The sequence below is a fragment of the Plecotus auritus genome (assembly GCF_963455305.1).
Source record: "Plecotus auritus genome assembly, chromosome: 2".
Lineage (NCBI taxonomy): Eukaryota > Metazoa > Chordata > Mammalia > Chiroptera > Vespertilionidae > Plecotus > Plecotus auritus.
Genome location: NC_137771.1, coordinates 15,071,826 through 15,089,448, shown reverse-complemented (window position 1 = coordinate 15,089,448; position 17,623 = coordinate 15,071,826). Strand labels below are relative to the sequence as shown.

The 17,623-nt window shown below is 51.8% G+C and overlaps 1 protein-coding gene across 1 annotated transcript; it reads left to right on the top strand.

The window, feature by feature from the left end:
* Positions 1-1,764: 1,764 nt before the first annotated feature.
* Positions 1,765-16,969, top strand: IFNLR1 (interferon lambda receptor 1; the record flags this gene model as incomplete). The annotated part of the gene is made up of 7 exons (XM_080654287.1): positions 1,765-1,833; positions 5,690-5,813; positions 10,485-10,672; positions 12,277-12,419; positions 14,342-14,501; positions 14,835-14,968; positions 16,226-16,969. The coding sequence occupies exons 1-7, from the start codon at positions 1,776-1,778 to the stop codon at positions 16,967-16,969; spliced, it is 1,551 nt and encodes a 516-aa protein (XP_080510413.1). The 5' UTR covers positions 1,765-1,775.
* Positions 16,970-17,623: the final 654 nt, after the last annotated feature.

Sequence of the window (17,623 nt, the reverse complement as noted above, 5' to 3'; positions counted from 1 at the left end):
GTGGATAGAGCATCGGCCTGCGGACTGAAGGGTCCCAGATTCAATTCCGGTCAAGGGCACGTCCCTGGGTTGTGGGCTTGATCCCCAGTGGGGTCGTGCAGGAGGCAGCCGATCAATGACTCTCTCTCATCATTGATGTTTCTATCTCTCTCTCCCTCTTCCTTCCTCTCTGAAATCAATAAAAATCTATTTAAAAAAAAGAAGTCCTCATCACCCAGAGATAACAACCACTAACATATTGGTGTATACCAGTGGTCGGCAAACCATGGCTCGTGAGCCACATGCAGCTCTTTGGCCCCTTGAGCATGGCTCTTCCACAAAATACCACGTGTGGGTGCGCATGTACAGTGCAATTGAAACTTCATGGCCCATGCGCAGAAGTCGGTTTTCGGCTCTCAAAAGAAATTTCAATTGTTGTACTGTTGATATTTGGCTCTGTTGACTAATGAGTTTGCTGACCACTGGTGTATACCTTCTCAAAGCTGTTACTCGTGCCTACAGACACACTTTTGTTTTTAATGGGCCCATATTTTGGTAGTACTATAATCGGACAACCAAGGGGTCCGGGCTGCCTGTCACTACTCCAGCCAATTAAGCAGAGACAGGGTTGAATCATACATGAGCGTTTATTCCAATAATGCCGGCAGTATGGGAGAGCAGCAGGTCATCCACAAAAAAAAAATCTGCTCTGCCTCTCCCCATAACCCAGCTGCTGATACTGGGTAGGACCAAGATGAGGTGGGAAAGTAGGAATTACAGGCATGGGGAAGTAGGCACAGCATAATCATTACAGGTTACAAGTCACCTGGGCTGGGGGGAGGGGGTCACAGAGGGTGGGTGCCTCTGGGCCTCCGGGGACCAGATTACAGGCAATAGGGGCTGGGGGTTGTAAAGAGCAGATGCCTCCGGGACTCAATTGTTTCAACCAAGAGGTTGTAAATCTCTCCATAATGATAGGCAGTTCTCTGAACTCCCAGCCAGGTTAGAATGTGCTTTCTTTAATCAGAACAAAGCAATCATGGTTAACAGAGCATGATGAATATTTATTTCTTATAACTAATAGCTAGTTCCCAATATTACGTTTCTGCCCTTAACAGTACTTGCTACTGAGGGAATGTATTGTACAATCCCCGAGTCTGCTCAGCGCTTGCCTGGGCAGCCACCTTTGTAATGACCGCTTCCCTGGCAGCTCCTCCAGGTGAGGGTGCAAACCCCGGCTTCCCGGGAAGAAGCCGATCGGCCCTGGAGGTAGCCACGCCCGCGTGAAGAATACGGAGAGCAACGGGACCAACCCCCTGGATTCTCAGGGAAGTCGGGAGATTAAAGCAGATAACGTGTTAAAGTGCTTGGCTTAGTATCGGCACCGAAAACACGCTCAGATCCCGCCACGGTGTCCGAGGCGAGGCTTGCTGTTCCACTGGCCCTGAACTCTCCTTGGTCCTGTGAAAAATCTCGTCTTGGAATTCCTAACGTTGATTATTAATAATAAACATTTTTCCTCCCCGCATACACCGATTTACGGTTCCCCCACCCGCACCCCGGGCTCGGGCAAAACAAGCGAAGGGCACGCGCTGGGGAGCCGAGAGCCGGGAGCCCGGAGCGCGAGTCTCAGTCTCCGCCACGGGGCGCCCCCGGGGGAAGCCCCCGCCGAGTCCCGGCCCACAAGGGGCGGTCCCTAGGCTCGGCCTCCCATTGGCTGCCAGTCGCGTCACCTGCCCGCCGGTGAACCAGGAGGCGGGACCTGGCCCCTCCGGGGCGGCCGGAGAAGGGGCGACATGACCCGGGCCGGGCCCTGGGCCCTCCTGCTCCTGTGCCTGCTGCGGTCCGCTGAAGGTAGGGGTGCGGGAGGGTGGGGGGCCGCGGGACGCCCTGGGCAAGCGCGTCCACCCTCGGACCCGAACTCCGAGCAGGGATGGGCGTGGACCGAGCCTTCCGGCGGCCGCCCGAGCCAGCGGAGCGCTAGTCGCCTTGCCCACTCTTCGGAGCCTTTGACGTTCCTTTCCAGGAGAAAACCATCAGTTTCCGAATGCCAGCGCAGCTCCAGGGGAACAGGGAAAGAGACAGTTAGAAACAGCTGCATTTATTCCTAAAGTGCACGTTAGGCTCCCCCCGGGGTCCTGCCTGCTGCGTTAATACCGCGCTTGAGCCTCCTAGTGGGGCAAGTCAGACAAGTGCCTGCCCGCCCCGCAGTCCTCTCTGCGGGGGTGTCAGATGCTCCACCTCGCCCTGAGGGAGAGAAGTCCTGGTCGGCCGGTGCCCTGAGGTTACTCTGTCAAGTCACCTTCTTGCTGAGCACCACTGGTGGGTAAATAAGGTGGCTGGGGACAAAATACCTGGGGATAGGACCAAACCACCCGGTCCCAACCAGTCCAGGGAGATGGTCCTGAAATTGTCCCCAGAATATCTTCCTAGAATTAGACTCACAATTTAAGACCTAGACGGGCCCTTGGACATAATCTAATAATTATATGTAGAGACAACTTTCATTGAGCAACTTCTTTGTGCTGGGCACCACATCATCCTATTTAAGCTTTACAGCCCAGGCATCTTATTACGTAGATATTATTTTCTCCCTTTTTCGTTGTAGAAAACGGGGGCTCAGAGCAATTAAGGGAATTGCCCAAGAAGGAAGGCAGAGGTGAGACACAGAACAGGAAAGATAGGCTGAAGCAATCATGGTCGGCTCTGTCTGTGGGTTGGGTGGTTGACACAGGGCTGTCTACCTACTTAGGTCAGCTCAGGGATGCCCCAGCCCCTGGTGCCTCCCAGCAGTGAGTATCTTTGCAGCTGATGAGGGGACAGTGTAAGGGAGGGGAGGAGGGGTCCTCTGTCTCCCAGTTTCACTGTCAAACTCAGTACCTTTCTTGTCTAGACCTAACTGAACTTTCCCCGAGAGATCTTTATTCATTTTATTTTTTAAAATATATTTTTACTAGAGGCCTGTTGCACAAAGATTCGTGCAAGAATAGGCCTTCCTTCCCCTGGCTTCGCTCCTGGCCACCTGGGAGCCTGCAAATCCTCGCTCCTGACTGGAGCGCCGCTCCTGTAACTCCCTCCGCCCCCCCCGCCCTCCCCCTCATAGCAGGCATCCCGCCCCGCCCCGCCCGGCCGCTCTGCACCTGTGTATGCAAATTAACCCACCATCTTTGTTGGGTTAATTTGCATACTCACTTCTGATTGGCTGATGGGGTGTTGCGGCAGTACAGTCAATTTGCATATTTCTCTTTTATTAGTATAGATTGATTTGGGAGAGGGAGAGAGAGAGAAAAAAATCAATGATGAGAGAGAATCATTGATTGGCTGCCTCCTGCATGCCCCCTACTGGGGATCGCACCTGAAATTCAGGCATGTACCCTGACTAGGAATCAAACCACGACCTACTGGTTCATAGGTCAATGCTCAACCACTGAGCCACACCAGCTGGGCTCCCGAGGGATTTTTAATGTATGCAACACAAACTGTGGTGTGATGAGTTAGGGTGAAGTTCAGCTAGATCCAGGTTCAAATCCTGGCTCCCACACGAACTAGCTGTGTAGCCTCAAGCGAATGATTCACCGTCTGTCTCCCAGCCTAGTGCCCGCCCCCCCCACACCACGGACGGGAAGTGACACCTACCCCATGGGTGGTTTGTCCTCAGGATTGATTGGGGTTTGTGTATAAAATGCCAAACCCGTGTCTGGCAGCTGTTGAAAGCTCAAAAAAGGGCAGCTGCTCCAACTGCTATTTCTCCACTGCGGCCAAGCTCAGACGTTGGCCTCCTGCCAGTCGTCTGCTAGAAAATCCAGAAGCTGGGAGCAGTGGCAGCAGCAGCATCCCCGTGATCCATCTCCAACTGGAGGACACAGGCACCCATATTGAGGCCTGAGAGGCCAGGGGCAGGGAGCCCAGCTGAGAGCCATCAGTGGAACTGGCCTGTCTCTCCCTAAAGCCGTTCTGTAACTTGTTCTGTAATCTGTATGGATTTCTGTCGGGGCCCAGGTGGCACTTCAGGGCACTGATTCTCCATGGGACCACGAGTGCCTTCTGAAGGGCAGGGATGGAGTTGTATTCTTCTCCGAAACCTCTGGCACACAGTGGTCAATAGATATTGTTGACCAATAATGGTCCATTGATGTTGGAAGAATAAAGCTGAACAGGCCCCTGAGGGGGCAGTGTGGTCAAGAGCTCAGACGGAGGTGGCTAGGCCTGGAATTGAGTTCTGATTCCACAGTTCATTAGCTGAGAGGCCTCAGTTTCCTCATCCACAGTGTGATGGTCACGATTAGTACCAAATGCCCAGGGGCGTGGGGAGGTTTGAAAGAGGAAATGCAGGCGATGTAGTTAACATAGTGCCTGCCACAGAGTTAGGACACAATACACATTAGCTGCTAGCATCACTACTTCTTAGAGACGTCAGGGAAGGCTCCCTGGAGGAAGTGACATTTGAGTCTTTCAGAGATGAGATGATGGCCCTGGCCAGTGTTCTCGGTGGTTAGAGCATTGGCCCACCAAAGGGTTGCAGGTTTGGTTCCTGGTCAAGGGCCCATACCTGGGTTCTAGGTTCCATCCCAGCCCCTGGTTGGGGCATGTATAGGAGGCAACCAATCGGTGTGTCTCTCTCACATCAATGTTTCCCTCTCTCTGTCTGTCTTTCTCTGTCTCCCCCTCCCTTCCACTCTCTCTAAAAAAATCAATGGAAAAAATATCCTCAGGTGAGAATTAACAAAAATAAATAAATAAAAGATTAGATGCTGAATACCTGGCAGTCAAAGACACCTGGGTTCAGAGACATCCCAAAGAATTCGGTGGTTTTGGAGAAGGTTAAGAAGGAGGATTGGCGCAGCCTAAGAGCCTGTGGGGAAGAGGTCGGCTAGAGGGCCAGACCAGGCCAAACTGGGCAGGGCCTCACGTACCATGATAAGGACTGTGGACTTTATTCTGCAGGCAAGGGAAGGGCATGGAACTGGGCAGTTGTGTAATCAGATGCATGTGTCAGAAGAGGGTTAGCAGTGGGAAGGAGGGGAAGTAAAGGTGGGCAGGGAAAGTGTCACCGAGACAGTAATGCTTGCTGTTCATGGCTGTTCCCAAAGCGTGCCTGGCATTCCTTAGGATCAGCAAAAAGGCCAGTGTGGCTGGAGAAGAGGAAGCAAGGGGCAGAGGAGTGGGTCAGAGAGTGACATGATCTGACTTTCATTTGAACTTCTGCTGTTGTGTGGAGACAAGGTTCGAAGCAGGGAGACCAGGTAGAAGGTCTTCAGAATCACCCAAGTTATCACAGTATTTGTTCAGATATTTATTGTGCATCTACCGTATGCAGGGACCATTGCAAGCGGGCTCTGGGGACGTGGCTGGGAACCGGACAGAGCACCGGCTCATTGAGACCCTGGGGCTGTTCCTTCCTGTCGTCCGGGAGACCCAGATGGTCCTGCTCTGTGGTCTACTGGACCCTCAGGTGTCAGAGTGGGCAGGAGCTTGCTCTCAGGGGCAGGTGGGCTGCTAGGCCTGGGGAGGGTACGAGGCTGCAATGCAGCCACTCCGGTGTGGCTGTCACAGGGATCCTGACCCCCAGCCTCCACCATGGCCCCCACGCCTCAGCCACCCAGAGGCCCCTGGTTCCTAAACTGCCTGCCATGCCACTCTTCAGCTCCGAAAGGCCCAAGCCAAGATGAGCCAGGAGCTCCGGGCTTCATGGCCTCTTTCTCCCCCACAGGGAGGCCCCATCTGGCCCCTCCCCAGAACGTGACGCTGCTCTCCCGGAACTTCAGTGTGTACTTGACTTGGCTGCCAGGGCCTGGCAACCCCCAGAACGTGACCTACCGTGTGGCCTATCAGAGGTAAAGGGGAGCCTCCAGGCTGGTGGGTGGGAGGCTGAGGGGGTGGCAGGGGTGGGAGGGGCTTCTTGGGGAAGCTGCTTTCCGTGGGGGCAGCATTTGCCGGCTCTCTGGGTCCCTGGGGAGATGGCATGTGGCAGGTACTTGGAGAGGGCGCTGGATAAAGGTCTGGAGGTGGGAATGGTGCTGAGTGGAGAACAGTGCACAGGTGATAGGCCTGCCAGGGGTGAGGGTAGATCTTTGAGAAAAGAGCAGGGCTTGGGTGGAGCGGTGAGGGCCAGCGACTGAATTCCTGGGGGCCTGGATTCAGGGCTTCGAGTTGTTCGAGCAGATGAGGGAGGGCAAGGGGGTCTCCTGCGGAGCCTGTGCTGGGCATCACTAGGTGATGACCCTTTTCCCCAGGGAACCTGCACAGAGCCTCCTCGCCAGCGTCCTTCCCAACTTGGCAGGCCAGGCAGCCTCTACCCACCCAGAGGTAACTGAAAATGCCAACGGCTTCACCGTCTTTGCACACAGACGGGAATCATGGGAGGGTCTCTAGTGGGAGAGTAAGCGGATAAAAGCACACGCTCAGGAGGCTTGATCTAGAATTGGTGAGGAGGAGGACGCAGGAAGGGGAGCAAGCTGCCCTGGACTCAGGACCCCGTCCGCCCGGGCTGAGCCTCGCATGAGTGTTTCACTCTCCTCCCAGTATCACCAGGCAGGCGCTGCGCTTCCCCATTGTAGAGGTGAGGAAACAGCTCGGAGAGCTGCCAGGATTTGCCCGAGGAAGCTGGCGATGGAGCCAGAAGCAGATCCCCAGTCTGTCTGACCCCAGAGTTGGTGCTCTTCCTATTCCATCACCATCCCTCTACCCATCATAGTACCCAGATGTGAGTGACGGGGGCCTGGCTCGGAGGACAGGCTGCAAGAGAGCTTTCAAAAGAAGGACCTGTGTAGAGCTGTGTCAGGAGGCAGAGAGCACCTAACACGTGCTGTGTGTGTGCTGTTAGGTCAGCACTGAGACAATGCATTAAACGTATTCAATCTCCCACGGTCCTTTGAGGAAGGAGGCAGGGGCTCCACTCTGCAGTTGAGGAAACTGAGGCACCGCCAGTGCCTTTTGCTCAGGGTCACACGGCTGGAAAGAGTGGGGCTGGGCCCTAACCAGTTTGGCTCAGTGGATAGAGCGTCAGCCTGCGGACTGAAGGGTCCCAGGTTCGATTCTGGTCAAGGGCATGTACCTTGGTTGCGGGCACATCCCAAGTAGAGGGTGTGCAGGAGGCAGCTGATTGATGTTTCTCTTTCATCGATGTTTCTAACTCTCTATTCCTCTCCCTTCCTCTCTGTAAAAAAATCAATAAAATATATTTAAAAAATAATCTTAAAAAAAAAAAAAGAGTGGGGCTGGGATAAATGGATTAAAGAGCTCCGAGGCCACCCTCTGGACCTTTGCAATATTTGCCTTCTCATTTGCACTGTTTAAATACCTGTGAGAATTGCACAATGGTACTATTCTAATTGTATCATTTTTTATTTTGTAGTGGGAATTATTTTATGCTTTCTTTATAGTATTTGATCTTCAGAGGTACTTTTCAAATAGGCAAGACAGGATCCATGCTTGATTTTTTTTTCCCTTTTATTTACCAGTTTTCAAGATAATGATTTGGTTCTCTGTCACCTCCCAAATAGTGATTGACTCATTTTCCTTTTTATTATTGTTATGAACTCAAGTATTTGAACATGCCCGATGGTTTCAACTTATTCTACTCAGTGAAGCTTGGCCAGCAAAAGGCTCTTCAAGTTGGCTCCCGAGTTCTTTGAACTTGACTCCAGTCGCCTTTGATACCTTTAATTGTTATGACAAGATGTTCCAGGCTCATTTGCACAATTCCTAACCTAAAACCTGAAATCAGTCACAACCAAGCTTTCTTTATCAAAAGATTTTTAGCCACACCCTTGGTATTCTCTCCAGAATGTGCTTTCTCGCTTCCTGCAATATGCATAAGCTGAGAATTTTTCAAATCTTCCATTTTTAACAGTTCCTTCCATTTATTGCTCTTCTCCCTCCTCATTTTACTACAAGCAGAAAGGAGAAACCAGGTTACATCTTTAACACTTTCCATTGAAATCTCCTCAGCTAAACACCCAAGTTCATCACTTCTAGCTTCTACTTTCCGAAAAGCACTAGAACGAGATTCAACCATGCTCTTTGCTTCTTCTTCTTCTTTTTTTTTTTTTTTCTACATGGGGATTTCTACGGGATTTTGATCCAAACTAGTTATTTATAAAAAGACATGGAAGGGACAGTGGTGAAATCTAAACCCAGGCTGAATACTGACATTATGGAATTTTTCGTAACTTTCATAGGTGGATGATAGTCCTGTGGTTCTGCAACTCTTTGCCTCTTTATACCAAGGATCACCTTTCCTTCAGTTTCCAATAAGACATCCCTCCTTCCCACCTGAGATCTCCCCGGAATCACCTGGAACATCCATATTCCTACCAACAGTCTTTTCCAGGCAGTCTTGACTTTTTCCAACATGCACCTCAAAACTCTTCCAGCCTCTACCCGTGACCCAGTTGCAAAACCACTTCCACATTTTTCAATATTTGTTACATTAGCACCCCACCATGGTACCGAAATCTGAGTGTGTTTAACTTAGCTTGCTAGGGCTGCCATAACAAAATATCATAAACTGGGGTGGGGGCGAGGCTTAAACAACGGAAATTCGTGTCTCACCGTTCTGGAGGCTGGCAGTCCAAGATCCAGATGTTGGTGTGTTTGCTTTCTCCTGAGGCCTCTCTCCTTGGCTTGCAGATGGCCACCTCCTCACCTGGCCTTTTCTCTGTGTGTAAGCATCCCTGATGTCCCTTCCTCTTCTTTTAAGAATACCAGTCTTACTGGTTTAGGAGCCCAGCCTTATGACCATATTTAACACGAATAACATCTTTAAAGGGCCTGTCTCCAAATACAGTAGTCTCAACTTATTCGTGGTTTGGCTTTCTGGTGGTTTCAGTTACCCAAAGTCAACCATGGTTCAAAAATATTAAATGGAAAATTCCAAAAATAAACAATTCCTAAGTGTTACATGGCACACCACTCTGAGTAGCTTGATGAAATCTGGCACCATCACGCTTCATTCCGGGATATGCATCACCCCCTGATCCAGCATATCCATGCTGTATACGCTACCCACCTGTTAATCACTTAGTGGCCGTCACGATGATCAGTTTGGTTATCAGAGCTAGAGAGACCACATTCACATAACTTTTATTATCATGTAGTGTTATAGTTGTCTTACTTTATTATTAGTTATTGTTCCTCTCTTACTGTTCCTAATTTGTAAATTAAACTTTATCAAAGATATGTATGTGTAGGAAAAGAGACATATAAATATAGGGTTTGATACTATCAGCAGTTTCAGGCATCTACTGGGTGTCTTGGAACATATCCCCCTCAGATAAGGGAGGACTACTATACAGGCACGTTGGGGGTTAGGGCTTCAACGGTCTGGCTTAACCAGTTTGTTCTATATATGTTCATTAGACCAACTTCGATAATTGTTTATTTTTTATATTTTTTCATTATTTATCTTTGTTTAATTGTTAATTACTTAGTCATTTGTATTAAAAAAATTTTCTCACTATAATTATGGGTTTTCTGTTTCTTCCTGTAGTTTGTCTATTTTTGCTCCAAAATATATCCTGAATTCAACCCCTTCTCACCAAGTGTACCACCATTCAGTGATCTCTCGGATCATGGCTGCATTCTCCTCGCTGGTTTCCCAGTAATCTTCTGAAAACATAAATTAGATCAGTCCCCTATTCAGAACCTTCCCGTGGCTTTCGATCACACTTGGAATAAAATCCAGACTCCTTACCAAGACGGTGAGGCCACCTGCTCTGCCCAGGCCCGTCTCCACCCTCATCCCCAGTCTGTGCACAACTTCCTCCTCCCTGGTCCCCTGGGCTTCGGCCACACTGGCCTCCTGGCTCTCGTCTGGATCCTGCCCATCGCAGGGCTTTTGCTTTTGCTGATCCTTCCCCCAGGCCTTCACCTGACGCTTCCTGTTGCTGTGGCCTCCACTGTCCTGAGCCACCTGTAGAGAGCAGCCACTCCCACATGACCCTGTTGTCACTGCCTTTACCAGGATTTATCTGGTTAATGTGCTGGGGATCTCTCATCTCCTCCCGTAGTGTGTGAGTTCCTGAGGGCCTTGTCTGTTGTGCATTTGCTCGTTCCCCAGGAAGAATGCCCAGAGCTCAAGTCTCTTCTGTGGACCTCAGCGTTCTCAGGAGGTCGGAGTCGTGGGCCTGCGTGTCCCCCTCTGACATCCACACAGCCCCCAGCCGGGTGCCTGGCACACAGCAGGTGGTCGGTCCATAAGTGCCCGAACGAATAAACATGTGGAAAATTGTTGCTAGTACTAGCAATAGCAGCCACCATGACACAGGACAGGGGAGGAGCCTGGGGCTCAGGGCTGTTACCTGCATAGGGTCCCAGAGCTGGTGAGGGCCGGAGCCACAGTTCCCACCCACGTGTGTCTCTCCAGAGTCTGAGCTGGAGAGATGGACGGACGGAGGACAGATGGGTGGATGCACCGGTGAAAGATGAGTGATCCCTTGTTCTGTAAGTCCCCATGTCCCAGGAAGCCAAGTCCATGGCCCAATGCTCCTCTGTTTCTCTCTCAGCTTTCCAGCAACCCCCAAACAGTGGCGAAAAGTGAGGAAGTGTGCAAGAACCAAAGAGCTGACATGTTCTCTGATGTGCCTGGAGAAGCAGGACCTGTTCAACAAGTTCAAGGGCCGCGTGCAGGTGGTTTCTCCCAGCACCAGGTCCCTCTGGGTGGAGTCCAAGTACCTGGAGTACCTTTTTGAAGGTAGGTCTGTGGGTAAGGGACTGAGTGGGAGGTTCTCTGTCCAAGAACTTGCCTCAGTGGCACGGTTATGCAACCGTCTGTCTCCCACTTCCCCGAAGCAAAGAGCATGCCCTGTCGGGCAGCGCCCTGGCCACGGCCCGGGTCCAAGCAGCCTGATTTCGTGGCAGGGAGTTAGGGGAGTGCCACACCACCACAGTTCAGCTAGTACCTCCTACTATGATATTTATGATCTTCTATCGAGCACAGCCTTGATTATGAACCGTACAGGCATTTATTATACCAGAAGGAAGCAAGTGTGGATGGGGAGAGGGAGGACAAGAAGGAAAGGCGGATGGGTGGATCAGTGGTTAGAGAGGGGCGGATGGGTGGATCAGTGGTTACAGAAGCAAGGCTGGCTGGGTAGGGAGGGCTGGAAGGAAGGGGAGGGAGAAGAGAAATGAACAAACAAATGAAGGAAAATAAAGAAGGAAAGATATATGGAAAGAAGGGTGGATGGGTGAGTAGAAAAGTAGGCTGACTGGCTAGAAAGGATGGAAAGGAAGGAAGGAATGTTGTCTGGGAAGGAAAGATGGGAGGCAGGAACAGGGGCTGTCCTGCTAGAAGAACGATGGATGAACCACTGAATGGTTGGATAGATAGAAATGGAGGGAGCGATTCAGAGAGGAGATTGCCTTTTTTTTTTTTAGTTACTTTTTTTGCCGCCTCCTCCCTGAAGCCCCCCTGATTTTCCTGCAGCACACCCTAAGCCTGAATGACCCTTCCTGCCTTTTTCTGCCCTCTACTGTGGCCCTGGTCACTTTCTCTCTTAAGTTTTGGTAGTTTTCATATTTCATTTCCCCCTAATTTCTTTTCTTTTTTTAAATATATTTTTATTGGTTTCAGAGAGGAAGGAAGAGGGAGAGAGAGATAGAAACATCCATGATGAGAGAGAATCATGGATCGGCTGCCTCCTGCAAGTCCCCCACTGGGGATCGAGCCCACAACCCAGGCATGTGCCCTTGACTGGAATCAAACCCGGGACCTTTCAGTTCGCAGGCCGACGCTCTATCCACTGAGCCAAACCGGCTAGGGCTCCCCCTAATTTCTTTCCGTTCCTGCAGGTCAGGATCCATGGATGCCTCAGCTCCTTGCCCAGAGTGTAATACTTAGTCACTGTGCCCTGGACTCTGACCTGCAGCACTGTGAGATAATAGATGTGGGTTGCTTTAAGCCACTAAGTTTGTGGTGATGTGTTAGAGCAGCCATAGAAAACTGATACATAAGGGCAGGATTCTGGCAGGCCAGTGGTATGTGAAGGTACAAGGGACAACGTGAATAAAGGCAGGTTAACTATGAGCTTGGCCTGGTCATTTCACCTCTCTAAGCCTCAGTTTGCCCTTCTTTAAAATGGGACTAGAGATATCCCCTCCAGGGACACTGCAGGGCTTAAATAAAATGGCTGGGAGGCTCCTGATGCACAGAAGGTGTGTGACAAACACCAATGCCCGGTTCCCCTTTCCAGGACAGCTCTCCGGGCTGGGCGAGGAGCAGGCTCGCCTGGAGGCGGGGCAGTGGGCGCACCGTGGCCCCAGAGCGTACTGACAAGTCCCGTTCTGTTTCTGCAGTGGAGCCAGCCCCACCCATCCTGGTAGTCACTCAGACAGAGGAGGTCCTGAAGGTCAATGCTACCTACCAGCTGCCCCCCTGCATGCCCCCATCGGATCTGAAGTATGAGGTGGATTTCTGGAAGGAGGGGACTGGGAACAAGGTGGGAAGCCCCTTTCCTGCCCCCTTACTTGTGCCCCCTTCCTCCACGGCCCTACCAAACCTCGGTGCTCCTCACCCTCCCAGCCTACTACCTGCACGCCTCTTCCAGGAAGCCTTCCTGCATACCCTTCACGTTGGCATATCCCTGCCCTTCTCCACCTAAGAGGCCAAGTATAGGGCATCCTGTCCCTGTGCCTTATAGGTGGTAACAGCACAGCCATTTTCTAACTAATATATTGTTTAAATTATGAAACGTGTTGGGGTTTTTTTTGTGTTTTGTTTTTTTACAATAAAATCTGATTGAACCATGGTGAGCTACAGGAGGCCTGCTTGCCAAGCCACTGGATTCATTATAGAAAAATCAAAAAATACACATGAGCTCTACGGGGAAAACCAAAAGTATCAGAGATGACCACAAGTACGTCTTTGGTATCTATCCAGTTTCAGACTTGTTTTCTGTGGGTGCATGTGTATCTGTCTGTCTGTCTGTATTTATTTATGGCAGGGTTGGCAAACTTTTTCTGTAAAGGGCCAGATGTAAATATTTGTGGCTTTGCAGACCCTGTAGTCCAGCAGTCGCCAACCTCTCGCGCCTCGCGGACCACCAGTTGGCGACCGCTGCTATAGTCGGTCACAGCTATTTAGCTCTGCATCTGTAACACAAAAGGAACCAGAGACAACATGTAAATGCACAGGCTTAGGTGTTTTCCAGTATAACTTTTTAAAAAGCTGGCAGCCAGGTCTGCCCACAGGCTGTACAGTTGACGGACCCCATCATTTTTTCTTTCACTGAACCAGCACTCACACTCCTGACCGCCTGCGTCCTCTGGTTCTCAGGATGTACACCATCTGATGTGGTCCATGCCTTCAAGAACCTTACAAATACTCTAGACCAGTACTCTCCAACAGAAATGTAATGCAGCCCTGGCCGGTGTGGCTCAGTTGGTTGGGCATCATTTCGTGCACCAAAAGGTTGCCGGTTCAATTCCTGTCGGGACACATGTCTGGATTATGGGCTCTATCCCTGGTAGAGGGGGTGTAGGAGGCAGCCCATAGATGTTCCATTCTTGCATTGATGTTCCCTCCACCCCCTTTCTCTCTCTCTTCCTCTCCCTCTCCCCTATCTCAAAAATCAGTACAAATATTTTTTAAAAGAAAAGAAATGTAATGCAAGCCTGATATGTAATTTTAAATGTTCCTTGTTAAATTAAATAAAACGAAACAGGTGAATTTAATTTTCATAATAGACTTTATTTCATCCAATAGAATGTTATTGTTTCAACATGTAATTAATGTAAAAGTTATTGAGATATTTGACATTCTTCTTCCCTTAGTCTTGGAAAACCAATGTGTATTTTATACTCAGAGCCCATCCCAGTTTGGACTGGCCACACTTCAGGTGCTCAGGAGCCACATGTGGCCAGTGACTACTGCATTGGATGGGTGCCCAAGAGTTTTCTGTGTCCGTGATGCCCCCCAAATAAGTTGGGATGCCCTTGGGGCAGGAAGTCTGAGGGATATGCCCCTCAAAGTGAAGACCAGCAGGCCCTGGGCAGGGGGCAAGGAGTGACCCTGAATGGCAGGGGGTAGGGGGCAGGGAGTGACCCTGAATGGCAGGGGGCAGGGGGCAGGGAGTGACCCTGAATGGCAGGGGGCAGGGGGCAGGGAGTGACCCTGAATGGCAGGGGGCAGGGGGCAGGGAGTGACCCTGAATGACAGGGATGCTTTTGAACCCAGACCATCTCTACCTCAAAACTCAGCAGAAAAGAAGCCAGATAGTGCTGGGAAGTGCTTCTGGAACACTTGAACTTGATTGCAGGAAAATAAGTTGCAGGATCACAGCTGCCAACCCCACCCCATCCTGGCTGTGCAGAGCCGGTTCCCACAACAGGTCTGCTCACCTCTGCTTCTTTCTCCAAACAGACCCGATTTCCAGTCACTCCCCATGGCCAGCCAGTCCAGATCTCCCTCCAGGCGGGTGCCAGTGGATACCACTGCCTCAGCGCCAGAACCATCTACACCTTCGGTGACCCTAAATACAGCGAGTTCTCCAAGCCCACCTGCTTCTCCCTGGGGACCCCAGGTGGGTGCACAGTGGTACAGCATCGAGGACTTTCCCTGAGCGTCAGGAGCTTCATAATGTGGTGGTTAGGAGCATGTGTCTAGAGACAGGCTCACCTCGATGAAAACCCCAGCTCTACCACACTCACTGTGTGTCTTCGGGCAGCTTCCCTAACCTCTCTGAATCTTGGTTTCTGCAATCTGGAGCATGGGTTTATTCTTATGAGGACTGAGACTAGGATGAGGTGTGAAAAAATAAATAAATAGGATTGTGTGTGTATGTGAAGCCCCCAGGACGGATGCAGTCGGTAAACCGGAGCTGTTGTTGCTGCTTCATCCTTATTATTTTTCCTAGGAGTCCACTGGGCATTCCTGGTGCTACTACCAGTTCTGCTGCTGCTGCTGTTGGTTATTGCCATGGGCTGTGTGATCTGGAGGAGCTTCACAGGGAACCCCTGGTTTCAGCGGGCAAAGATGCCACAGGCTCTGGTAGGGCAAATCTGGGGCTGTGCGCCAGAGCAAGGGAGTGGGGCTAGACTTAGTGTCGTTCAGACAGATTAGCAAGGTGGCCCAGACTGCAGAACATCTCCTTTCCTTGTATCTAAATTTTCGCTATTAGTAATTCATTCCTTTGGCACCAAATTCACATACCTGGGAGGGAGAAGTGCCTTAAGTCCTCGTTAGCTAAATAATTTCATCTCTGCTCAGGATTTGTCAGGTGCCGAGAGCAGAAACCCCAGCCTTGGGACTCAGGATAGATGCCCAAAAAGGGAGGGGAGGAAAAGGTGCCAAAAGGGGAAGACTTAGAAGGGTCCCAACACTCAATTCACAATCTACCCCAGGTGAGGCTGGTCCAGGCCGACCCTGGAGTTCCCTCACTGTCTCCTGGCTCACTCCCTTAGCATGTGGAGGCCCACTGAGGCAGGGGAAGCCTGGTGAGGTCAGGTGGGTCGGACTCATGCGGGAAGCTGGGCCATAGGTGAGGCTCAGTGGGCACTGGGCTGGGTGGGGGCTTTGAGGATGAATTCTGAGTGTCCTTGCCATGTGGGAGAGAGTATTTTTTTAATCCTCACCTGAGGAGTAAGGATATTTTCCCATTGATTTTTAGAGAGAGTGGAAGAGAGGGAGTAGGAAAAGAGAGAGAGAGAGAGAGAAACATCGATGTGAGAGAGACACATCAATTGGTTGCCTCCCACATGTGCCCTGACCAGGGGTGAGGATCAAACCTGCAACCCAGGTACATGCCCTCACCAGGAATCGAACCTGAGACTCTCCGGTGTGCAAGCCAATGCTTAGTCTAACCATTGAGCAATGCCGGCCAGAGCAGGGAGGAAGCATTTCTAAAGTTCTTTCCAGCAGCTAGCACCTGCATCCTGGGGGCTGTCTCTAGCCTCTGGTGTCTACTCTGCCCATGCACGTGGCAGGCTGCCAGTGCCAGGGAGGTGGCACTGCCTCCACCCCTCCCACCCTCACCTCATGGCACTGCACTGGCTGCCCGAGTCCCCAGCAGGGTTAAGCTCCAGCTGCCTTAGCTGTCACTTGCCTGATGACACCATCTTAGTGGCAGCTCCCCCACCCCGTCTAATTTGCTCACTCCCTGTTGGCCTTTCCTGGGATCACTTCCTGGAGAAACGATGTCCGTGTGCAACCTTGTCTCAGGGCCTGTTTCCAGGGGAATCCCGATTAGAACAGTCATGCTTCGGGAAAGCCTGACCTTCTGCTCTTGTCTCCCCTCCCCCAAATCAGGACTTTTCTGGACACAGATACCCCGTGGCAACCTTTCAGCCCAGTGGCCCAGAGTCTCTGGAGGACTTGACCCTCTGTCCCCAAAAGGAACTGACCAGAAGGGTCAGACTGACCCCTAGAGTCAGAGCCCCAGCCACCATTCAGGCCGGATCAGAGAAGGACAGTGCCAAGGAGGACGACGAGGAGGAGGACGCAGACGACAATGTCATCGTCCAGGCCTACATTGTGCCCCCTGGCTTCCGGGAGCAGGAGCACCAGACCCCGGGGCACTCGGAGGCAGGGGTCCAGGTCGAAGGCTGTCCTGCTTGCGATTCTTCAGACAGAAGCTGGGCCAGCACTGACAGCTCCTCCCTCTTGGAGGAGGCTGGGTCCTCTGGCTATTCGGCCAAGAAGGGGCCAGGCAGAGGGCTGGGTAGGAACAGGTGTCCGGAGCCTCTCCCAGTCCCCGAATTCTCCAAGGACTTGGGTTCCCTGGAAGAGCTCCAGGGAAGCAGCATCTCCTGGGCCAACTGGGGCTCCTCCACGTCGAGGCTGGATCTGGTCCCCGGGGAGCCTCCAGTTTCTCTTCGGACACTGACCTTCTGGGACAGCAATGCCGAGGAGGAGGGGGACGAGGAGGAGGAGGAGGAAGAGGATGGAGGGGAATCAGAAATTGAGGACAGTGGTGCTGGAAGCTGGGGGACCAACAGCCTCCAGAGGACCGGAGCCAGGAGTAGGATGCTGGGACATTACATGGCCCGGTGAGCTGTCCCCCAGCTTCCTGCCGAATCCGGTGCTACTGAGCTTCCCAAGGGCCCAAGACACCACAGAGACTTGAGAGCCTGGGAGCATTGTCCTGGGGCAGCCATTGTTCTTGCAGCGCTTCCAGAACCGCAGCTAGAGGCTGCCTGTTGGTCGGGTTGAGCAGCAAGAAGCCACCCATCCTGTGGCCCAGCAGCCCTGGGCTGAGCCACAAGAGGACTAGAGAAAAGGATGGGCTGAGGTCAGGTCACCCCACTGTCCCTGGACAACACGAAACAGGTGAGACCAGGTCAGAGTGGGCATCTAGGGCTGACACCACCAGGGCCACCGGGGTGGGGAGAGGACATTCGGAGGCACAGCTGTATCAGAGCCTCCTGCCTTTCTCTGGCAGCCTCCTCCCCGAGGCGTGGCCTCCTGACGCATGAGTCCCCTAGGGCGGATCCGTGGAAAAATCTGGTTGGCAGAGGGTGTTGGAGGGGAAGGGAAAGGGCGGCCGTCATTCAAATCCCAGTCTCCAGCCGTGGAATTGCACAGTTTTACTCTCAGGTAGACCAGGGTCCAAAACCCGGTTCTTCCACTTCCTGGTTGCGTGACCTTGAGTAAGCCACTCTCTTTTTCCTGGATTTCCTCATCTACAACTCCCACCTGGGGCATGGG